Source organism: Protomyctophum parallelum (assembly GCF_964188405.1).
Source record: "Protomyctophum parallelum genome assembly, chromosome: 7".
Lineage (NCBI taxonomy): Eukaryota > Metazoa > Chordata > Actinopteri > Myctophiformes > Myctophidae > Protomyctophum > Protomyctophum parallelum.
In genome coordinates, this window is record NC_139705.1 from 37,002,409 (window position 1) to 37,026,940 (window position 24,532).

Genomic DNA, 24,532 nt, shown 5'->3' on the forward strand with positions numbered 1-24,532 from the left:
TCTAACCTGGGCTGATCCTCTAATTCAGTAATTTCTGATAATGTCCTTCCTTTTCACTCCTAATGAGAACCATAGCATCCTTAATTCTGCCACCTCCAGCTGTGCCTCCTTTTCATCAGTGCCACCGTTTCCAACCGTACGGCATGGCTGGTCTCACTACCATCGTATACATCTTCCCTCTCACTGGTAGCCTTCTGTCACAAATAACTCCTGACACATATGTCCCATATTCTCAATACACTGGCTTCACTTGCTAGAACATTTCCATCTCTATACTCACCTTAACGTGTTACACTACTGTCTACTGTTTGGTCAATTGGTACAAATCATTTTCTCCCTCCCTCACCATCTCTCTTTGCACTTACTGTACATCTCATATACTTTATCTTAGCCCTGACCACTTCTTAGCCCACACCACCTGACATCACATCTCTCTCTTCTTACCCATCATCTAAAAAAAACCCCAATGGGCATTGCCCATTGACATATATTCAAGTCTGTGTGTGTCTGTACATCTGTAATCCACGTAACCCGAGAACCGTTTGCCCCACCGACTTCACCGAATTCGACACACACGTTCCACACACCCACAGGGAGTGCAGTGCCCGGTCTCGAGTTGGTCGGACCCACGGTTGTCCAGAACTGCCACAAAAGGCCCTTTTCATTTTTTCATCTTGAAAAATGGTGGCCATTTAGTTTTTTCAAGTGGACAACGTACTTTTCTGAGAGAGTAGGTTCTGAAGCACTTGTGTACCAAATTTGGTGCTTGTACCATCAAGTGAACGATTCTTATGATATATTGACTTACCTCCACTATGGGGTTGCCATAGCAATGAATTGGCTCATTTGGGCCATGGACAGAGTATTTTGTACAATGGGCTTATTCACACAGCACATATGGTGCTGTTGTTGTTTTTCTCATGCCCATGTATTTTGTTTATGTAAAGAAAACAAATCATGAAAATATATAGTAAAAGCGACTAAAGAATCATAATCGAATTATTGAAAAATGACATTAACATCAATAATTCAATGACAGGATGATCCCTAATGGTCAAAACAATATCAGAAATTAATTTTAAGAGTCAGATTTAGTTGAAATAGACTTATTGTTCCTGTTCTTACTCCTAAAAATGGACAAGTTATGGCCAAGGTCTGTGGAATAGCAAAATGACCTTGACTATGACCTTTCAAGGTCAAAATCACCCCAAATCATCAAAACAATATCAGAAATGAATTCCACACACCACAATTAGTCAAAATGAATGTATTACATGTGCTTAAACACTAAAAAACAAAAAGGTTGGATTTTCATCATAGCCGATGGCGGCCATTTTTGATGTGGCCATTGCGCCATTCGTGGCACTATGGCGGACAAGCACCTCATTGATTTTTCATGTCTAGGGACCCATTGACTCAGTTCAAGTGAGAAATTCCCCCAACACCAAATTGCGATAGGGTCTATAGGCAGGTACTGGACTAATATTCATCCTAGCCTTTTCAACCAGCCTCAAGTGTTCATTACATTCATGCTCAAGCGTGCCGTCACTACAGGCTGTATTTTTGACACTTACTTACGCTACTGAAACACTAGCTGGGATTAACCCGTTAAGACGCGGGCCAATTCTACAAATGCCTTCTAATTCAGTGTTTTGTGCCAGGGACCCCCATAAGAGTAGTTTGTGTTAAAAGAAAAATCACACCTGTGTGAACTGAGTGGTGCAAATCCCCTCATAGTCACATAGGTGGGTTAACACGGACATTGCAGAGAGAGAGAGAGAGAGCATATTATTCCTGATTTTAGTGTCATCCGAGCACTGAGGGAGAGAGAAATGTTTACTGAGAGTTTAAACGTCTCGACATGCGCTCGTGTGCATTTCCCTCCTGGTTTACCTGCACATTAACATTCTGCTAATGTTCAAGAGAGGGCAGGCCGTACCGTCCACTCCATCTATGAGTTGGTACCGTGTATAGAAAAGCCACATCACATTAATAATAGACTACGAGACACCCAACAGCCTGTAAGGCTTGTACTATAATAATAATCTTTATAGAAAACATAACATGATAGCTGAGATCTAGTTTACCGCCAGGGTTTGCGGTCTGGGTGAGTTCCGTAATGCTCGCAGCAGTCCATTAGTTTCAGGGCATATTGGATGCAGTATGAAAATGCAACGTATGAGACTCAGACTTTGAAAATGATTGGCTGGTGTCCAGAATGTTAATGTTCATGTAAATTACCCCTTTAATGTATACATTCCATTTCCCCATGCATGATTATTTTTGTGGACCAAACAACTGTGCCTATGGGTACCGAAACACAGTACGTACTGTATGCTGTATGCAACACCTGTCCCCATTCACAGAGTACTTATATTAGTTCAAACTGGAAACCCCACTTCTAACTAAAAAATGATAATAATAATAATAATAATACAAACTGAATATAAGTACTTAAGTATAAAGAAATATAAGGCTGTCACAATATGTAAGCAGGCTATAAGCAACAAGCACTATAACTATGAACTAGAACGATGATTGTACCACACCAATGCTCTCATTATGGTTGTAGTGTGTTAATGCTCCGTATTCTTTAGCTCTAGGCCACTAAATTGTCTTTGAACTGTTGGCATTTGAAAACTCAGCTGATGAGATGGGGGGGGGGGGGGTGCCTCTGGGTGTTACATTGGTTTAGGCCTGTTCTCTGGAATTCCTAAAATTCCCGGTACAGTCTGATGCCGTATAGAAATGACTTATAAATGCACATGACTTCAAAAACGTACAAAGATTATATTTGTACATGTGACAATATTATATCAATGTTATGTTCCCTCCCTGGCAGTGCAACTGTTACACTAGGTCATACAATAGTTTCACTAAGATCAGGGTTTCACAATAAGTGACAAAGCATGACAAAGCAAGTGACTCAAAGCATTCAACTTCTCAAGAAATATTTAAAAACAATAGCACATCTACAAGCTTGTAGATTGTAGGCTATTTTTCTAAATGTGTGAATAGGGCTTAAGTGAATAAATACAATGAAGTTCTGTTTTATTATATAGAGGGTATGACTATGCGCATGACATCATCATATCCTAAAGTTATGCGGTAATACCTACTGAGTGGCAAGAAACTACTTTCTGACCTTGACAAGTTAACCCATACATCCATCATGCATGTGCATACCCTCTATAGATTATTATATTACTTTTATATATTGCCTTTCATTATATGATGAAAGTTTAATGGAACAAAATGAATAAATAAGTGAATAAATTATCAATTATCAGGCTCTAGTTAGAAGTCATCTTGCACTGAAACATCAGCTAGTGAGAAGTAAGGGGGCAGCTTTTAAAGGTGACATGTTGTTGCAATAAATCTGACCTTCATGACGTTCATGGAGGGGAGCTCAGCTCACAGTCTGTTCCGGCTCGAAACATAATAGAAAACTATGGCCAGTAGCGTAATAATCAATGTCTCAATTCAATAGAATTCATTCATTACTTCATAGAGCATAACATTCTTTTCAGGCCTTGTGACTATCAAACACATTTCACAATGCAACTTTAAAGTACATGATGAGGGGTTTCTGTCAGTTTGCCATAGTAACTGCTCCACCCAGTTGAAATGGTGTGTGTGTGTGTGTGTGTGTGTGTGTGTGTGTGTGTGTGTGTGTGTGTGTGTGTGTGTGTGTGTGTGTGTGTGTGTGTGTGTGTGTGTGTGTCAGTGGTTGCAGTCACTTGAATCCTCCAGTGTTGTGGTTAGGATGAGAGTCAGAAACTGGAGCTATTTATACCCTAAGCCCAAGGAAATCTGATGCTTGGTCTTTCCCACTGACTAAGGGAGAGCTACAGAGATGTGAGAGAGAGAGTATGAGAGAGGGCGAGAGAGAGAGAGTAAAGTGCAGACAGAGAGGACACTTTAGAAAGGAAGCTTGCGGATGGCTTCCTGCATATCAACCCTCCAGTGTGTGTTCCTGATTGCTTAAAGCTACGATCCATATGCTTTAGGTCTCTGCCGTCCCGACAGAGAGAGATAGATGTAACAGTCTGCTTCAAATATTGACATATTGTCGTCGAGCAGTAGGTGTCCTACCTAACCCTGGGGCCTATAGGCAGGGTCTAAGGGCCCTTACCCCTGATCCCTAAACGTATTTGCCAACTAGCGAATCTATATGGACACGTTGTGAGCTTGTTGGAAAAAGAATGGCAAATAAGGTAAGGGATAAGGGGTAGGGGTGGTGCAAGATATAGCCCTACAGTATATGTCTCAATGGAAGAGCAGGGAGACCACCTCCAACCACAATCTGCAGAGGTACTAGTTGAAATGTATTGGCATACTAGTCTACCATGGACATTCGTAAAAACAAAATCGTTAACATATGTCCCAAATTGTATCTTTCTCACTTCAACCAATTGTCCTCATTTTGGGCATTAAATGTTACATGGAATGACTTATTTTTTTAAATAGTGCAAACAGCAGATCTACAAGATCATCACGGTGTGATGCATTGTTTGCCATTTTTGCACGACAATATTGTACAATGATATTGTACAATGATAAAATAAAGCTTAAGTGGTTAGTGTGCTTTCTTCATTAGTGTTGCCACCCTGAGCCCACATAAAAGTGAACAACACATGGCCTGAAGAGGAGTTGTGAGGATTTAGCATGCATACCTTCATAGTCTTTATGTAGGCTACAGTATTTACACTAACACTATAGCATATCCATGTGTCCAATCAAACACTGACACTGACACTCACAGAAGATCTTTTTCTTATTTTCCTATTAGCCCAGAATTAAGAAACACATATTTCCATGTCTGTCTCTCTCTCTCTCTTCCCCCTCTCTCACAATCACATGTACAATCATTACCTCCGTCTCACACACATTTGAATTATTTCATCTGCTCAAGAGGCGCAATGCAATAGATCCAAACACTGATCAGAAGAAGGTTGTCAAACCAGTTCTAACTGCTGCACATGCTTAACACACAAGAGGAAAAAAGATAGCACATTGATGACATACTACTTGACACTACTAGACAGGGTGGGGTTTTTTTAAACATCGCCTTCTCCAGATAGACAAACTGCCCATAATAGCTGAGACAGAACAGTATTTAGCCAACTTTTATGCATTTGTCTTTTGCAATCCACCCAATTGCAGGCCCCTGAGCGCACACGCGCGCACACACACGTCCCCGTCCCCCCCCCCCCTCCACCAGGCCAGGTCGTGGCCTCCTGGTGTCGCTAAAATCTGTTTTGCAAAAATCCACCTGTTGGTGGCACTATAACAGGCCAATTTGAAAAGGGTGGGATATATTCCTCAGCCTAGGAAAGTGTGTGAAACATTTCACGTAAATTGCACGCTGCGTTTATGATTTGAGGTTTTTTGTTCAAAACAGACCAATCCTGCAAACTTTGAAAGCCAATTTTTGTTAGTCAATTAGGATGGAATAAGAAATATCGGACAGATCCGTCTTGAGCACATGACTATAGAGATACCATGTAAGTTATCGTTATAAAAACACAACCCCACTCTCTCTCCTGACCTGTCACGGCTTGACATTTCCAGCTCTCTTGCTGCCAAATTTGAGAGACAGAAATAACAATGAATTTCCATTACCCACTCTTAAAGGTATAACAAGTAGGAATGGTTGGTTGCCATTTGTAAACACAACATCATAAGCCCTTCCATCCCGCCTCAACAACACGGAGAAGCACGCACCCAAACTCCACAAAGGATGACACCCACAAACGTCCTGAACTAAGTAAAACAAAAACACATACAGGCAAGGGGGGTCTCACAATTCTCGTGCAGTGGTTCTCCAACTGTTACATATCAAGGACCACCAGAACGATGACCAAATGGACCTGTAAGGGTATTTGGTTCCTTTTGTACACTGAGTCGCAGGCCTATACTGTAAGGATCCATTTGGAACCCCCTCACGGAATCTTGAGGGTCCCTGGACCTCACTTCGAGAACCACTGTTTTAGTGAATCGTAAGTGATGATAGGGACTGAATGCCATTGTATGAGTCTATATACATTGTTTTCGTTACATCTTTAACATCTGGACTTCTGCTCGAGCCAACAAGACCTTCCTTTCTCAGAACCACACAGCTCAGTAAACGTTTATCCTGTTATTAAACCAAGCCAAAGCAGGACTTCACCCCTGGCTGAAAATAAGTTCCATCTCCAGGGGCACCCTGGGAGGTCTGTGATGCCAGACCAGAGAGTTGGTATGGTTCCCACAGAGCCCCTTCCCAACATGATGTCACGTTCAACCTCTTGATGCAAGCCACCCTGACCAGTGTGAGAGGAATAACAAAGCACAACCTGTGGGCCAGGGCCCACTGGTGAGCCGTGAAGATATTGCAAGTAGGCCTCCAGATATTTGGCAAAAGACGTAAATCACCATTTCCCCCCCTACTCAGTCTGTGTCTCACAGGAGGGCTATGGGCAGTTATGAAACCCATCCACCAGGGACATCATCGTTAGGCAGATTATTTTCAAACAAGTTTTTTTTACAAAAAGATTTGTGTTATTGTGAGAACAAAGGCTTCCATTTTCGCATTGCAACTTTTCAGGACTAGAAAGCCTGCAGTTTCTATTAGCTTGGATTCCCCGTTGATGATGTCACTGGTGGACGGGTTTCTGAACTGTCCACAGCCCTCCTATGAGACACAGACCGAGTAGAAAAGAATTGTGCCATTTTTTCATGATTATTAGTGAGGACTTAGTATATGAAGTGGTCCTTTAAGGTTTTAATGATAATATAACAGTAATATTTACAAAACAAATGTCATGGTCTTTTTTTCTTCATAAAAAAAACATGTTAGTTACAAGCCGGAAAACCAAATCATTTATTCATTAAAATAAATGCTCTGAAAGTGCACAAGGCCCATCCATCCGACCACTTAACACGACAGCCAATAGGCTGCTGTGTTAAGTAGACAGATGGATGGGCCACAGACGCTTTCAACATTTTAAAGCGGGCCCTGGTCCAGAAAAGGTTGGAAACCACTACTGAACACACTACACAGAACAGAAATCCTGTGGTCCACCCATTCAGCTAAATGGTCTTGTGCTATTTTGACGCCGATTTGTAATGTCAAAGTTTCAGTCCGGTTGCTGCCTTTTTGCCCGCTGCTATTCTTTGTCATTGCTTATTATTACTTCTAGAAAGAAAGTAAGGTCCGCACACTGAACTGAGCTGGTGAGAAAATAAATACCTACGCTTTTTGGAGCTTAGTCCAGTGGGCGGACCTTACTTTCTTTCTATTATTTACCTCAGCCCAGCACCTGGCGTTCAGTTAGTGGATGTGCGTGTTTTATTGTTTCCATTTTATTATTACTTCTACACAAGATGTAACAATTGCAAAATCTTGAATTTTGTGTCGATTGCTGTACTTTGTGCATATGATGAACTGTTCTCATGGTTGAGTGCATCCACAGTACATAAGCTACTGGATATGTCACAGGGTATTCAACTCCAACGACATGGCATCAGTGGTTTGGAAGGCGTACAGTTTTTGACAGTGGTTATCAAAGTGGGGTCCAGGGACCTCCAGGGGTCCTTGGTGGGTTCCAGGGGGTTCTCAGCTAAATGACTGATAGTTAGACATGCAAGGGATCATTTGGTTCCCGTTATTCAAATGGACCCTTGTCTGTCAGTTAAATTAGCACTGATATAGATTAGATTGGGGTCCCAGAGATTAGAAAATTAAAATCAACTGGGGGTCAGTAGCCTGAATGATGCGTATCAAATCGAGGGTCATTGAAATGAAACCGTTTGAGAAACACTGCTTTAGGAGTCTACAAACACTTCTACAAACCCCCCCACCCCCAGCCCAATGCATCTGCTTTATACTAATCCTCCTCTTCCAAGCCCAGCTAACCCTCCCCTGTTGGGAGCCATGGTTTTGTCATCCCACACAGCTGGGGTTGATAAGGAAAGCCTGGCTTAGAGCACACAGTGGTAGGGGAATAACTAGACCCTCCTCCGTCATTCATGGGGAAAGATGGTGTGATTTGTTAGTGGGGATTTAAGTGTGTGATTGATTGCATATGATGTTTACATTCACATTGAGTGTCATCTAGTTTAAAAAGTTGCACAGGGTCTCAAGTAGTGGACTTCTGAAGTTGTTTACCCCAAGCATCACTGAGTTTATTCACAAAGAAACCTCTAATATTTGGTGTCTTTAATGGCCCGGCCGGGCTGGCAGCCAAACTCATCTTAGAGGTGACAAATTGAATTAACACCTGCAGTTCTCCATCAGGGTAAAATTATCTGTGTTCATTTAACTTAAATTTAAAGTGAGTGTACAGTCAGTACAACTACAAATAGTAGGATATTCAGTTCCATTTCTGGATTTTCTTGTGTGCTGATCTTGTGACTGAAAGACTGAAGAATGAGCCAGCCTGCCTAGGTGGCAGTGCAAAATGTCACAATGAATAGATCTAGGCCTATGAGTAACCATGCACTGCCAGCTCTTTATGTGATGATAATGATAATCAATTTGCCGTATATATATATATATAAAAAACGGATTGTTCTATAAATGTAAAATTTGAAAAGGTTTATCAGAGCTTGAATATAAATTGAGAGAGAAGCTGACAAACATCTAAAAGACATGCACAGTACGTGCACACCCCAGACCTACAGTAGGCCTACTAGGCTGGGGTCACAATCTACCTAACTTTAACTTTGACACTTTACAAGATCTACAAGCTAGCATGAGTCATTGTGACCTTAAGTTGTAGATCTGCTTTCCCCTCCAAATGTTCGCCTACTATATGACATGCCCGGAATAGGGATGCTATAGTAGAGTTCACGTGAAAGGCACACATGTAGGATAAAGTGTACACAGCCAGTGGGTTAATGTATTCCTTTGTAACTCTGAGTGAGTGTACAATACTGTTGCCCTGGTCCAATCACTGGACCAGGGCTATCTAGCCCTCCAAGCAGAACCCAAATGCTACTGAAGTTTCTGACATTTTGACGACACAGACTCATCAAAATTTCAGAAAAGCTTTATGTAGGGTTCCGAGAGGGGCTAGGCTATATCATGACCTACAGTATCCAAATGGACAAGTTAAATATCTGCAGCCTGCAGCTTTGGGGAGCCACCAGGCAAGACGCTGACTGGCTGACACATAGTAGTAGCAGCCCAGTGATTCATTGTAACATTTAAATGGACCGAAGGTGAAACTCACCGACTGCAGGAACAGCAGGGTTCTGACATAATCCCTCTCCGTTTTCAGAATCTCGTTAAGAACACAGAGTCGGAGTCTCTGCTGTCGGTCCGAGTCCTTGCTGCCGTGATGGACTCCGTTCTCGTGGGGTCTGTCTTCTTCCATTCTGATTAATGATAAACAATAATCACTCACAAAAAGATGATAGGACTTGTGCAGTGGTGATCGAGTCCCGCGGTCGCCTTAAAGACTTCTGTGTGCTTTTCAAACAGGGAGCCAGGCTTTGGAGTTGGAAGGGGTCGCTTTATTCAGTCCATTTCTGCACAGGAGCGAGTTTTTCGAACCCCGGACCGGTCCAGCGTTGATCCGTTCTGCCTCATCCACTCCTCCAAATGAACCCGACAAACAAAATGTATCCAGAAATGTATCCAAATTGCGAGGAGGGAAAAAAACTACGCGCGCTTGTCGCAACAGTCAGATCCGAATCATCCGATCAGTTTCGAGTAAAAAAAATAAATGAAGAGTGCTTGCTGATCTAGGATCCGTTCCTCTTCAAGCGCATAAAAGAGAAGTGTGACTGACCTGCACACTCTGACCAGATGAGACGAGGCATTATTGTCAAACACACACACACCAAAACACAGTATTAAGACATTATCTTCGTGCACAGTGGAAGCAAACCCGCTGCCTCACTGACGCAAACGATCTCAAAGTAGGCAGCAGGACAACGTGCGCTCGACTTCTGACTCTACACTATAAAATCCCGAGTGTTGATTTAACTGAGCGTGTACAAATGGTACCAAATGCGCCCCCCCTTCAGACTTGCATTCTAATGGTCTACTTGGTTTGGTATCAATAATTTAGCCGGCGAGGCGACGACCCCTCTCAGAGTTAAATGAACACTCCGGGTTTTACCGTGTACGTTTTCAGACCCCGTAGAAGTCATTCGGTGACGGTGGTGGGTGTGTTTGGTTATTGGACCTAATCCACTATTCAATTAAAACAACCCTACTTTAAAAAGAAAAACTCATCCATGTCCCGCATAGAAGAGAATACAACGTACCGTGTTATGGTACACGAAATTAAACTGAACGGAATATCACGCCTAAATGCGATAAAAATCGCAAATTTCAGGAAAAACGAACGCTCCCCATCCCATGTGCGAAGATTTATTTGAGTCAATAAAAGTGTCAGTGGATGAAGTCATAGGAAGCATAAAACACATTGCTTTCTCTGCTAGGGAAAAGGCGCCCTCTGGTGGTCACAATGAGATAGTGTTTGCCGTTTGGTCTCTACAAGTTCAACAATCACCGTGGCTTTACCTTAACCTATTTGATCCCAAGGCGTGAAGGACATTCCGTTTTCAGCTCCACCCAGTCGATTGCTGCAGTCAGACATGATAGAACAGGGGGTGACATTGTCCTACACCTCAACACATCGCTGGGGCCTGGAATCAAACGATCAGATCTGAGCTTACATGAACCCCTTTAATTCGTAGTATGAGTGTCACTTGTTGTCAGTCTTTTCGGTAAAGTGATTGATTGATTGATTGAAATATTTATTAACAGTTTGTAGAATTTACAGTACATTTTAAGCACAAACTCAATACAAAGACTGTTAACTGTGAGTGGACGACCCAATTAAGCATTACACTTGTTTACAACAGGGTCCACATTGTTCAATTCATCAAAACATTTAGAGACATACAAATAGACACTTCTATGTAGCTAAAGAACAGAACAGGAATTCATCATATAGGAAGCAAAAAGGGAAAAGATACATATACAGTGAGGGGAAATGGGGTGGGGGGGATTCAGATTTTACAGAGGCCAGTTTCGAATTGCAGCCATCCGTAGGTGCCCTTTGAGAGCGGTTTTGAAGGAGTCAAGGGATTCACATGTCTTAATGACTGTTGGTAGGGCGTTCCACATTTTGGTGGCATAGGAGCGAAAATAATTTAGTCCCTTGTTTGTGCCGAATCTGGGTTGTACATGGTTTGTTGCACTCCCTCTGGTGTTGTGGGTGTGGACTTCGTTTACATTAAGGAAGTATTTAGACAGGTACATGGGTATCTTGGTGGTGTATCGAATCTTGTGGACCAGACCCATTGCAAGATGCTGTACTCTGTCGTCGACCCTAAGCCATCCCAGCCTGTCAAAGTGGGCAGGGGTGAGGTGGGTTCGGGGGGTGAGGCCAAGTAGGAGCCTGACCAGTTTGTTTTGGGAGGTCTGGAGCCTTGTTTTAAGGGCCTTTGAGGTGCTGTGGTACCAAGAGGTGGATGCATAGTCAAAGAAACCTTGTACGAGGGCTCCTGTTAAGGTCTTCAAGGTGTTTTTGCTGACCAGTGAGGAGATCCTGTAAAGGAATCTTGTTCTTTGATTGACTTTTTTGATTACGTTGGTGGCCATCTTATCACCGGAAAGATTGGCCTCCAGGATGGAACCTAGGTAGGTAATTTGATTTTTTCGTGTGATAATATTGACACTAGAATCATACAAAGCTTAACATGTGAAGACTCTTAAGTTGTCAGCCTTGCCAGAGGTGGCTGCACAAGTAGGCTGCTGGCTGTAAACAATAGTCTATGAACTCTTTGAGGCACTTTTTATTTGAAGATGTATAGCCTACATTTAAAATGTGTTAATTTGGTCAATTGCACTCAATCAATAAAGGTCACCGAATCTTGTCATTAATGACATATTTTGCTCCTTGGATAATCTGTCAACCGCCCAATAAATAAGCACAAATAAATTAAAAAAAAATGGTCATATGAAAAATGTAAAGGTCGTTAAGAGTTTAATGCATGTTACATTCAATACCCACTGTGATTCGCCCACACATTAACTGCATACATACAGATTTTCTGCCCTTTAAAATGAGGAATGAAGCAGACAACTTATTTTTAATGTCTGATCACTATCATATATTTACATATCATCCTCCCTTTCTGTACATTGCAAATCCTTAAATATGTCCATACATCAAATAAGTAATTTTAGGATAAGAAGTATGATTGATTATATGCAATTTCTTTGAAGCATGTCTACTTTTCCTTCAAAAAAGGCATGTGCACAAAGCACAATCCAAGTGTGAGACACACGACAGGTTAAAAACTCACTAAGCATTCTCTTCAATGTTTCAGAAGAAAAAAAAACTCCTTCAGCAAAAATACATACAAGTATAAAAAGACATGTTAGATAAGGAACAGAAGCAGAAAATAACGGGAGGGCCCAGTGCATTAAGACTTTTCAATTGTTCTAATCTGTTTGCTGTGATACATAAATTCACATTAATACAGGCAGAGAGCTTCCAAACCAAACAAACTGCTATGCATCAAGTAAAAAAAAAGAAAAAAGTATTGCAGAAATGATATACATTTCCCATGAAAATGTATCATAGGCTATTGACAGATTAATATTGTTTGAGACGATGGGAATGGGAAATTAGCTAAATGTGACGTGTATAGCATTAATACAGGTGTATGAACGTACAGGCGTATCACATTACATACTCCTGTACTTTTGAGTTGCCCTTTAGTTCAATCACTGTAGATTTGTTTGAAGGCGAAACGGTCAATTTATCCAGTCTAAACTGCTAGTTTATTGGGAAATTGGGAATTCATAATGGTTCCAAGTACTATATGTACGCTGTAGTGTGTTTTATGATGCATTTTCGGAGGAGTGTCTGAAGCAAGCTGTGTAATGGCATCACAGATTGAATTAAAAAAGAACACAACACTGTGTCAAATTCCCATTCATGATATCGTCCCTGTTGTGCAGAAAGCTTGCATCTCCAAATTAAATCTTTAGTTTTTTCATAAATCGACAGTGTCACATACAAGTATTACCTGAAATATCTGAATTGTATATAGTGCTTTTAGAACTACTCAAAGTCGCTTAGTATCTTTAAGCTCACATCCTGGTGTGTTGTGAGCACTAATTTCACAATGTGACATACACAAATAGGGATGCCAGGTTGGAAGAGATTTTATCTTTAACCAATGAAATGTAGTAACAACAGCTTGTGAGTAAATAAGAACTACATTAGATCCATTGAAATACAAGCTTTGAAAATTTGAAATTTGAAAAGTCATGATTTTAGTTTAGACATAAGGTTTCCACACGTCAGCGACAATATGCATTGTGCACAATATTCTGGCAAATTATAACTGGAAAAATAAAAACATTTTGAGTTTACAGTATCGTGTGTTCAGTTGGTTGTCACAATGGTCCAGTCTTTTTGTCCTCACAACCGAGACCTTGGGGACTGCTGTCCTGGGTGTCAGAGACACATTTGTTGAAAAGAACTTTGTAATTTCTTCACTATGGAATTGATGCAATCTCAAGCGATAGCCAAACAGTGCATCATGTAAAACTGTATCGTTTAACAATACAGAGCCCCCCCCCACCCCCCCCCACCCCAGTGCGTATTTCATAACTGAAAACAAATGTTTCCGTCTATGCTGGATGTTTTTTTCCCTAGGATGAGGCTGGCTGCATTACCATAGCATCATTATTACAGTTTGTTGAGTTTTTTTTTTAAAGGCCAACAGGTCAACTTTGAAGAAAAGCAGAATGTCTTTGCCACAGAAAGTCTCTGCTGAAGTTCACCTTCCCAAAGCTTATAGAACCCAGTGACTCAGATGTGTACAAATCATAACGTTTCCCCACACTTTGCTCTACAAGTCAACGGCAGACAGTGTTACTATAATGTGTTGATATAAATAACAAAATAGTGCAGTATAAATATAGAGATTCTGTGTGCACACACCCATGCTTGTGCACTTGTATATGCCCCCCTCCCTCCTAGTGTGTGTGTGTGTGTGTGTGTGTGTGTGTGTGTGTGTGTAGTGCTTCTCAGTGTTCCTAAAGGTCTGTAACTCTGAGAGTGTACGAATGGAACCATTTGTACACTTTCAGAGTCATGGGAGTCCTTGGAATTAAACAAGTTTGAGAATGTGTGTGTGTGTGTGTGTAGGTTCCCATGTGCGCTTGTGAGTCAGTGTTGAGGACACAGTAAAACCCTTACGGGTCCTTTTTCACACTTTCAGAGTTGAATGAACACTCTTTTTTTTACTGTGCAGGGTCAGAGGTGAGGCCGTCCCTCGCCCACCTCATGGAAGAGCGAGGTGTAGAACTCGGGTTCCAGCTGCTTGTTGCGGTAACGCTGCACAATCTCTGTGATCTTCTGCTTCCTGCGCACGTGGGGTGGGTTGTACAAGTCGCTCTCCAGCCGCTTGCGCCGACAGACGTTGATGACAGTCTGACGGACAAGGAAACCTAGAAAGAATGGTTTAAAATGTTACACTTGTTTGAATACAGGTATTTCCTTGTTTCCTCGTTCTTATAATTGTCTTATTTTTTTGTTTTGTTACTACAACATTGAGGAACCGGACCCATTTTTTAAAAAGAGAGATAAAGATGGCCGTTACCTAGTGCCCTGCGGCTAACCACCATGCCATCCACCAGTGGGATGACCATGCTGAACTTGCCCACGGCTCCATGAAGTCTCACTCTGAACAGGCCTGTCCTCAGGGGGTGAATGAAGATCAGAGGAACATCCTTCTCCAGCAACCCTGACCTGGAACAACCATTTTGATCAACTACTTGCCTTGATCAATGAAGAGCACAACAGTACTCTTTGCCCAGAGCCAATCTTGCAAATTGCTGTATCGATCATCTGCATATTTCTTGTGCACACTGCTAGTAGGCCAACTAATCACCGCCACGTTTTATACGTTTCATTTTATAATGGAAGTCAATGGGGCTCCCCGCTCGGTACAGGCTGACACCTTGCCCAAATGCCACATTTAAGTCTGATATTAGTCACACTGGAGCCACACTGTTCCCATGTGGGTGCTGAGATCCACATTATTCCATGCAACTTTTTTTAACGGATTACCACTTTTGGTGTTTTACCCCTTCAGGCCGGGGACCCATTTTGGGGTTCTGCACAGTATGTACAGTATTCAAAAATGTTTTTCAGAAAACTTAGGTCAGGATTTAGAGACGTTTTTAGAATCGGCCTCAGGCCTAAATGGGCTAGCCTGGGTTCCAGCCTGCTTTGCTGTGTTCCGTTGGAAAGGGTCCTATCTCCAAGGTAGGCAGGACATGTAAACGGGTTGGAGAAAAAAAAAACACTGCAGTGTTGGGTCAGACTTGCTCCCGCTGCATTCGTTCAGCCTAGTGTCAATTGGATGTTTTGGTACTCGGGTCAGAGTATCGGACCGGTTCCGAGTACTGTACTTGAGGGTGGTATCAGCACGAGAACCTGGTACCAGTATCGAACAACTCTAGTGAATGCCATTGGTCTGTCACTGTACCTGTAGGTAGAGCTGTTGCTCAGACTGGCCTCCAAGCCCGTGTTGGTTTCCGCCAGCAGATCAGACAGTGGAAAGTTTTCTGTAAACACAAATATCATCATTAGAAAACAATAAAACATATGAGCGGCATTTGACATACATACAGTACACATTATGTACAAAAGCACATAAAATGCATACATGCATGCAGAAAAGCATGATGCATGCACAACAGAATGCCCATGACCAAACAACTCTTGTACACATGCACATACCAGTAAACAAGACTAAGGGTCCTATTTAGGTCCTATTTTGTAAATGGCCAAATATAAAATAATGTTGCAACCACTATAAATGATATATTTGGTTAAAAAACCTTTCAGTTGGGTTACAAATTTCATTCACCAGGAGCAAGGAACCTCATTCATCAGCTTGTGTTCCAGTTCTAAAAACTAAAACTAAACTGCCTTCTCATTTACCCGTTTCATCACGTCTGTTGTTTATCCTGTATGAGCTCCCCCTCCTCAGTGGATACAATACATTGAAAATATATTTTGTGTTCACTAAAGAGCTGAATAGATCCATTACTGAACAATATTCCAATAGCAATGATAACTATTGGAATATGTAGTAATTTAACACTTATTTGAACATAAAATAATTTACACCACCTTTAATCAAATCAAGTCATCCTAGTCTAATTGTTTTTCACAATACAGTAGTAGTTAGTTGTGTCACGCACACGCACACGCGCAGACACACACACACTTTACCGATGTCATCAAATCGCTCCACCCAGACAACAAACACTTTGGTCTCAGGTCCCAATGGGGGGAAGGACTTTCCTGTGGAGGACCTCTTGGCCTTCACCAGAGGACTCAGCTAAACATGAAAGCAGAACAATGTATTTGTAAATATACATTAAGTTACTCAACACTGGTGGTGACAGTGCTGTCTATGAAGCTATCTATGAAATCTTTGAAAAAGTTTAATCTGCAACACAATTTTATAATATGTAGTAGGGGTCCCTGCTTTATCCCTCTCTCTCAGTTAAGGGGTCCTTGGCCTGAAAAGCGTTAAAGACCCATGTTGTAGAATGTAGACCAATACCTTTTTGGAAGACTCCAGGTTGTCCGAGTGGTTGGGGAACAGCTCCAGTGTGAGATTGGGTTGTTTCAACAAACTGGGCATGAGATCCGTGTTCATATTATCCACCTCCACCGTCGAATCGCTGTGTATCGAAGACTCTTCTGGAAAAAGCACCAGAAGACGTTGTAGAACCCTAGTCCAGTGGTTCTCAAACTGTGGTCCAATTTTAACTTAATGTTTTATTTAAACACACCAACTTACAGTAAGTGTAAGTGTACAGGCACTAGACAAATGGTCAAATATTATATACCTAAGAGGCGAACTATTTTTAAATGGGCGATCTACAAACTCGCCTATTTCATAATAATTATCTGTGCGAGTGATGCCTCAACTCCTTCAATTCAAACTGCTTGTCCACTTCAAATAGGATTATTTGGGGTGGGGGGGGGGGGGGGGGGGGAGTTCACGACCTCAAAAGCTTGAGAACCCCTGCTCTAGTACAGCATGTTTTCACAATACTTCTATAAATTGTCCTCTACATATACAACTCAAAAACTGACCAGAATTTTCAGTCAACGATGGAACGACAAAGGCGATCTCAGTCAGAGCGTCAGCGTAGTAGAGAACCTTCTTTTCTCCATTAAACACTGAACCTCCAGTGTCCTCTGGAGTTGTTGCTTCCTCTGTGGAAGTCAAGTTCATTTAAACAAAGTCAATGTTTATTTGAGATATCAGGGCTAATGCCTGATGCCATGCACTGAAAATAGCAGATCTACAAGCACTTGTAGATGGGCAATTGCTTGTCATTTCATATTACCAAAACACTATGGGTAAGTATAACGCACCCATTATGTGCTGCCATTGGCTTCTTGACTTACCCTTCTGTTGTACATCATTGTCTGAGCAGGAGTTGAGGGACCAACTGGTGTCCAGATGTCCAGTCCAGCCAGGGTGGCGTCCCACATCCACGGGCCAGCCCAGGGACAGCAGGAACTCCAGGAAGTGTGGCTGAACACTGGATGACGACTCCACATTCCTCAGAATCTGACCAGAACCAAGACAGATGTGATACTCATCTAAACACGTTCAAACATTCTGTAGTAAGAGTGGCAAGAGCAGGACCGTGTACTGTAAGTCTGTAACCTAACCCAGTGGGTTTCAAACCCTAAAGGGCAAGTCAAAATAAATAAATCGCAAGGCAAACCTGTATTCATATACATGCAAAATATCCTCTATAAACGGGTGTTATCACTCTTATCAAGCGGTAAACGGTTTATTTTAGATACTAATGCAAAATTAAAAGTTTAAAATATGTTCTTAGGGTATAAAATTAGCCTCTGTGTTGGATAGTGTGTGCATAAAGTACTAGTATAAAGTAGCCTTGCCGAGCCATGAGGCCCATCTCCTGTTCTGTAGCATGAGGCAGCTTGAACATTTTGTAATTTATTTTTAAAATATGTATTTACAAATCTAATTAAAAAAAACACTTTAATATGAGATGCTACATTAACCATACATTTTTAGAAATGGACATCCTGGTACATGCCTGACAGCTAGCAACACTGGAACTATCTAAACCACTGGTAGTAACAAGATATCAAGCAATTCCTAACAACCGCACAGCTGACAATTGAATGCCTGTTTGCCATCTGTGTTTGAGATGCAATAATTTTCCCACCACATTCCAGTTAGCCTTCAAGTTTGCCACATTTCTAACACTGTGGAAACATTTCTTCAAGTTGTAATGTGCATTCCAGTAGTATTTTCAATAGTTGTGTGGCTTGTTCTCCTGGAATGAATCCAATCGCCATGAATGCACACAAATCAAGCAACATTTACGTAGTATGTGGTTATGTATGTGGTTATAAATTGGCAGAGAGCAGCAGCAACTAATGAGTTTATAGGGTGATTCATCTATTATCCACATCAATTGCTTCATGTGGTTGAGTGAAAACTAAAGCATTGAAATTAACCTAATTTTTTAATCAATCCATAGTGTTGTGCACCGACAACCCATTAAGGCCTGATACCGATTCTACAAATTATCTCTGTCGATTAGAAACCAAAACTGTTAATTTTCAGGATTCAAATTCAAAAACGGCAAAAGTAGCAGATCAACAAGCTCAAGACATGTCGCTTCGTGCCACGTTTTGAGCTTGTGGATCTGCTACTTTTGATGCTTTGGTGTGACGCTGTAGTGTGATAGTAGGGCGCTAATTTACAAAAGATAAAGAGGTTTCTGCCCAACAGCAACAAAGTTAACCATGTCATTCAAACCTCGTGACTGCTTTTCTGGCCAGCCCTGACGTAGAAGATGAAGACGGTGTCAAACGGTCTGCACGGCAGCAGGTCCAGGTAGCTGACATCATCGAAGAAACCCGACACTGATGAGTCCAGGCCAATCAGATGAGGAGGTAGACGACTGTTGTTGGGCTCCTGTAGATGCATAAATAACACGGTTATACGGAAATTCCTACATCGATTCAAATCACCATATTCTCGCCGTCGGGCAGAAACCATATAATTCACTGTTGTATGTCTTTTAACCAGTGTCGCATCACAACGTGTTGTGAGCCTATAGAGCTGCTACTTGAAATAAATATGTCAAAGTTTTGGCCCATAATGACATGCCCAGATTAGGAATAGCAAGTGGTAATAACAAGAGCTTTTGACTAAATGACAACATTGGATCCATTGGAAGGTTCTTTTTCCCATTTCACGTTAAGTAGCTGTTTTGGACATACAGCTAAAATATCAAACTTAAAGTATCTTGATTTTAACGATCAAGTCCAATGATTTCAAACTTTAAAATGTACAAAAACAAATATTGTCAACAGTCAAAATGGCTTGTAAATGTGCTCTATGGACCAGATTCTGCCTAGCTACATACTGTACTACTAAGGTTAGGGCCTCACATCTAGAAGAGTAAAACTAAATACAGTGGCAAACCTTCAGTGCTTCCAGAGACAGGAAGCCAAAATGGGAGAGGAAGAGGCGTGCAGTCTGGAACTCCTGGGAGGGTGCTGGGGGTTTGCAGTCAGTCTGTGGGTCTGGGAAAGGCTTAGACCTCCACAGGTCTTCACTGTGACGCTCCAGGGAGTTCTCATATTCGATCTGCTTTGCCATCATGCTGCAGAGCCGCTCATGCTGCAACTCCAGCTGCAGAGCACAATCAACACTGAATGGTGAATAAAAACAACCTTATAAGCTACAGTATAATCTGCAGCATGCATCAGAAATCTGCCACTGGTTGGTCCAGGTTTGTGAGAATAGCTCTGAGCACAGACACACAGAGAGATAGCCAAGACTCTTTCTAGACAGCTTGCTATGAGAAACCATGCTATTAAAAATATAAACAGTGCTAAAGTTATACTGCTGCTAATGATGATGCTTTCTGAAAACAATCTAATTCACATGTACTGTACAACCCAAAAATATTCGGACAATATTTTAGGCAAGAAATAGGCCATACATATATACCGGTATAACTTTAATTTCAGATTGACAAAATCTAGTTAAAACGTTTTTTAAGAGTATCCAGGGTCTTCAATCATGATGCAATGACACTAGTGCCGATTCTCAGCAGTCTGCAGTTGTTTCACGTCACCTTTTGGTATCGCCTTAGCTCGCCAACAGCTAGCCTCCGTTGGGAGGACAGGAGATACGAAAAGAAGTACCAGGTACCAGCCTACCAGGTACCTTTGCCCAATGTAAAATTCCAAGAAACAGTACCCAAAGAGCCAAAGCCTGATTTATACTTAGTTGTGTAGCGCACCACAAATAGCAGATCAATAAGCTCACAACGCATCGCAGGATGACAAATCATGAGTTTGAAAAATCGCTATTTTCAGTGCACGACACGTTGTGCAACCAATATAACTCTTGGTCAGAAATGGAAATTAGTGTGCGAGAGGTCCTCTCACCTCCTTATTGACGATGTCGTCCAGGTCTGGGATGCTGACGTCAGCTTTGACCAGGGGGATCTTGTCCACCTCCTCCGGGAAAGGCCTCTGTTTAATGTTGTACTTGATACCCACCGAGTTATTGGGTGTCGGTCGGCCCTCTGGAACAAACACCTGCTGTGGTGTAAAAGGAAATGTCACACTTTGGTTATTTCCTTTTACAACCATTCATGATAATTTATATTCTGTCGCATGACGGTGTTGCTTGACGATAAGAATAGATCTTCTAGCCAACACAGTGTCACGGCCTGAGGATTGAAGTGACACTGCCGTGTCTTCAGCAATTTAAAAACAGATGTTAGACCCGCTATTTTCTACGTTTTAAAACAAATTGTGAAAAAACATTTGTATTGTTTATTTTATTTTAATTAGGAGACAAAATGAAAACCAGTGTTTAAAGTGTGAGTGAGTGAGCTCACCCTCTGGGTGGCCCGAGCCCCTCTGGGTTGATGAAAGAGTTGCATGGTCCAAGCATGTCTCCCTGCCGTCCCTCGTATCAGAACGGTCACCGATGGACTGGGGTCTGTGAGGACAGAAAAACAGCACAAGGGTCACACGGATGCTTTCGCGGTTTTAATGGGTTAAACACCATTTACAATGCAAAACGGTTGGTTCACCCACTCTGCTCATTGCCCAGCGGCTGCTCCAGCATGGCCAGGATGACCGAGTTGTCCAGGACAAAGTAGCGGAAGTTACTGGCCCCGGTGGAACCGAGCCTGGCGTAGCCGATGAGGGTGTCCTCGTTGAGCAGGCTGCAGGTAGACGACGTCCCACTGGGGGAGGGGAACGCACCCAGCACCTGCATGATGCTGTGACAACAGTGAAATCAAGCTGATCAATTGACTTAATCAATTATTTAAAATAAAATGGTCAATAATGTTTTTAAGAAGATTTTTCTAAAATAACAGATTCACTTTCTTTGGGTTAGTGGCCTAATGCATATCAAATTGGGGGTTCTTGAAATGAAAACTGTTGACTAAAGAGTTAAACGAGGCTTCTTGGCCAGGAAAGGTCATAATGTGGATGGCATCTCACCAGGAGAGCGTGGCCTCAGCGGCATCCTTCACCCTCATGGAGGCGGGGTTGTGCTCCTTCTCCCCTTTATGACGCACTTCCTGGTCCTGTCGAGATTTGCTACCCGAGATCCCCAGCTCCACGATCTCCAGCACCTCCACCAGACAATCCTGATGACAGGACACAAAACGACCACTTCTCATATCCAGGACCGTACACCACAGCAGTGGTTCTCAAACTGGTTTTAATGTCAAGGGCCCCATAACTCTGAGTGTACAAATGGAACCAAATTTGATTAAATTTGTACACAGAGTCTCAAAGTTACAGACCTGTAAGGGTCCATTTGGAACCCTGTCAGGAACCCTGAGGTTCCCTGGCGTGAACCCCACTTTGAGAGCCTCTGTACTACAGGTGCATATCTTTTATTACCTTATACTGTATCTGCCTGTCCGTTTGTGTGTGTGATTCTGGAGCTAATGTTGTAAACTACTGGACCGATCAGCGACCACATTTGCCATGCACACTTCTAATAGGACAAGGAAGTCACTCTACCTAACATTATTCAACTTGGGCCTCATGGTGGTGCTATACTAGCCTGCTTTACTGTTTTGGCTGTAGGACAGGTCGTACAAGGTTTTGCCGAACATTCACATACACATAATCTCTGGAGTCATGACAAACTTGTATCACACTTTTTTAATATATAATCTATTGGCACAGGGCTTAAAGCCAAAAACAATCCCAAGACTAAAAATGTTTTTTTGCAAATCTGCACTGATCTCATTAAATTACCCCTTATGAGATCCTCGGGACTGAAATCAGTCCCCAGGACTGAGAACTTTAAGCCCTGTCTATTGGCTATAATCGGTTTCCAAAGATTGTGCCTATTTGACTAAAAATGCTTATTAGATAGTACCAATAATGTTAAGTGTAACCGTATATCATAAATATATGATTTCCCCCACAGCATACTCAGGTCCTGAGGGTTACGCCTACAACACACAACATAGACAAGTACAAAACATAAATTCACTGAAAAAAATGTGTATCCGCGTTGGCTGTGCTGAAGATCATTACCTTCTCATCCAGCATGTCAGGATGTTCTGTGAGCCAGACACACAGGAACTGGAAGGCAGCTACGATCATTGAGTGGAGGTCTCTAGATTGAAGAGGGGCGGGTCGGCTACACTGGTAAACAATGTAGCCACATATGGAGCTGACCGCACGCTTACGGTCTGCAGAGTCTACGACTGTCTTCACCTGGGGAACACAGATAGGTGGTGAACTTTCTAAAACCCGATTATTTATTTTGCCATACGACGGCAATGCATGCCAAAATTATTCGCAAAGTTCACCACGTCATGATGCAATATGAACTTTCATATGAACTTCGATATGTGAAGTATGCAAAGTTCAAGCAAAAAAGGAAACTGAACTTAATTTTATTTAACCATTTGACAAAAGTTTGGAATGAGCCTTTAGATTCGCTATATTTGTAAACGTGTGAAAATGTTCACCTGTAAGGGTCAAAATAGGGAAACCACTGCCAGGTGGTAAGTGCTCGTGCTAAGGTCGGGACAAATCAGTGGCAACATTGCCGTCGTCAAAAAAAGCCAAATAATGGCCAAACTGATATAATAGCCAAACTTATATAATATACAGTAGGTCGGGCTCCAATCAACATTGTACCTAGGTAGGTGAGATTAAATCTCAATTGAAAGACAGCACAATGGTGTTGCTTGCTGACAGGAACTGATCTTCAATCTAAACAACATGTAGGCCTTACCTTGGCCAGTCCAGCCAAAAGTTCCAGGGCAGCCAGTGAGATGCTCATGTCCTGCCTCCACTGGGAATTGAGCCTTTGGGTGACGAGGTGGATGCTACGAACCAGCAGGCCTGCCGCTGTGTCTGCAAGAGCTAGAGCATATGACACACCGAAATACCAACCACCGCAGAGAAGAGTAGAGAGAAAGGCTGGGGGATTAGGACAGACTAGACCCCCATGCACTGAGCATCGTGTCCATGCTAATATACAACATGCATGAGACAAAGTGGTGTAAGTCAATGGTTCTCAACCTTTTCAGGCACCCCCCACAACAATCATACTACTTGAACTGGGCCCACCCACCCACAAAATCATGTGGAGACCCCCTGGGGAACCGGAACCACAGGTTGAGAACCACTGGTGCAAGTGTTAAATAGCTCTGGCAGTACTAATCATTGAGGGTTTGTTCGTTAACAGGGGTCTTCCCCGTCTCTCCAGCCGTTTAGTACAGAACATACATTTTCAGGTCGGGATATCACTCTTATGATCCAATTAGGAGTGAAAGCTAATACAGGATAAAGATGTGAAATTAGAAGTGATGGAAAAAATGAATGAACAGACAAAATTGTGACTGGGGACCACTAAAAAAATTCAAATTATGTTATTGTTAAGTCAAGTTATAGATAAATTATCTTTGTGAGGTTCTCTTACCTGATTGGATAAAATTGGTATCCCGACCTGAAAATGCATTTCCTGTTTACTAAGAATTGGAGAGACTGAACAAACACTAGCAGGGTTTCTCAACGTGGGTGCTGTGGCATCCCAGGGTGCCATGATGTCAATCCTGGGGTTACGCAGAATACTCTGATATTTGGAATTAATTCAATCAATCTACACAAAATCTGGATGAAAAAGGTTATTCACAGGGATGACCTGAACCACTGCTCTCTAGAATGAATATCGGAGTATAAAACTTTAAAACATTATTTTTGTTTTTTCCACACGAAAACATATCAAAACATACCACTTGCAGCACCTTTAAAGGCAGTAAGACACACACACACACACACACATAATGATACAATGATCCAAAGACTTACTACAACGACCACACTAATACATTTTCATTTTCAAGTGAAAACTATCTTCGTCCACACCAGTGTTTTAACACCGTATCAGAAATAAGCTGATGTGTCCATATACTAAC

At 42.0% G+C, this 24,532-nt stretch overlaps 2 protein-coding genes across 8 annotated transcripts in view; both read right to left on the reverse strand.

Annotated features, from left to right (window-relative positions):
- prex1 (phosphatidylinositol-3,4,5-trisphosphate-dependent Rac exchange factor 1) overlaps positions 1 to 10,028 on the reverse strand; it is a 111,757-nt gene extending 101,729 nt beyond the window's left edge. The window contains exon 1 of the mRNA XM_083770139.1: positions 9,219 to 10,028. Coding sequence (XP_083626265.1) covers positions 9,219 to 9,362 — 144 coding nt within the window. The 5' untranslated portion in view covers positions 9,363 to 10,028. The remainder of the gene's footprint in view (positions 1 to 9,218) is intronic.
- Positions 10,029 to 11,973: 1,945 nt separating this feature from the next.
- ralgapb (Ral GTPase activating protein non-catalytic subunit beta) overlaps positions 11,974 to 24,532 on the reverse strand; it is a 31,933-nt gene continuing 19,374 nt past the window's right edge. For 2 of the 7 annotated variants that reach the window (XM_083769624.1, XM_083769619.1), the window contains exons 16-30: positions 23,347 to 23,468; positions 22,638 to 22,820; positions 21,582 to 21,730; positions 21,168 to 21,355; positions 20,966 to 21,069; positions 20,508 to 20,660; positions 19,534 to 19,743; positions 18,862 to 19,020; positions 17,463 to 17,628; positions 17,145 to 17,267; positions 16,606 to 16,745; positions 16,269 to 16,377; positions 15,517 to 15,595; positions 14,626 to 14,774; positions 11,974 to 14,473 (exon numbers count right to left, since the gene is read on the reverse strand). In XM_083769624.1, coding sequence (XP_083625750.1) covers positions 14,280 to 14,473; positions 14,626 to 14,774; positions 15,517 to 15,595; positions 16,269 to 16,377; positions 16,606 to 16,745; positions 17,145 to 17,267; positions 17,463 to 17,628; positions 18,862 to 19,020; positions 19,534 to 19,743; positions 20,508 to 20,660; positions 20,966 to 21,069; positions 21,168 to 21,355; positions 21,582 to 21,730; positions 22,638 to 22,820; positions 23,347 to 23,468 — 2,228 coding nt within the window. In that variant the 3' untranslated portion in view covers positions 11,974 to 14,279. Of the gene's footprint in view, positions 14,474 to 14,625; positions 14,775 to 15,516; positions 15,596 to 16,268; positions 16,378 to 16,605; positions 16,746 to 17,144; positions 17,268 to 17,462; positions 17,629 to 18,861; positions 19,021 to 19,533; positions 19,744 to 20,507; positions 20,664 to 20,965; positions 21,070 to 21,167; positions 21,356 to 21,581; positions 21,731 to 22,637; positions 22,821 to 23,346; positions 23,478 to 24,532 lie in introns of all 7 variants that reach the window. The other 5 variants (XM_083769623.1, XM_083769618.1, XM_083769622.1 and 2 more) reach the window with 4 other exon arrangements.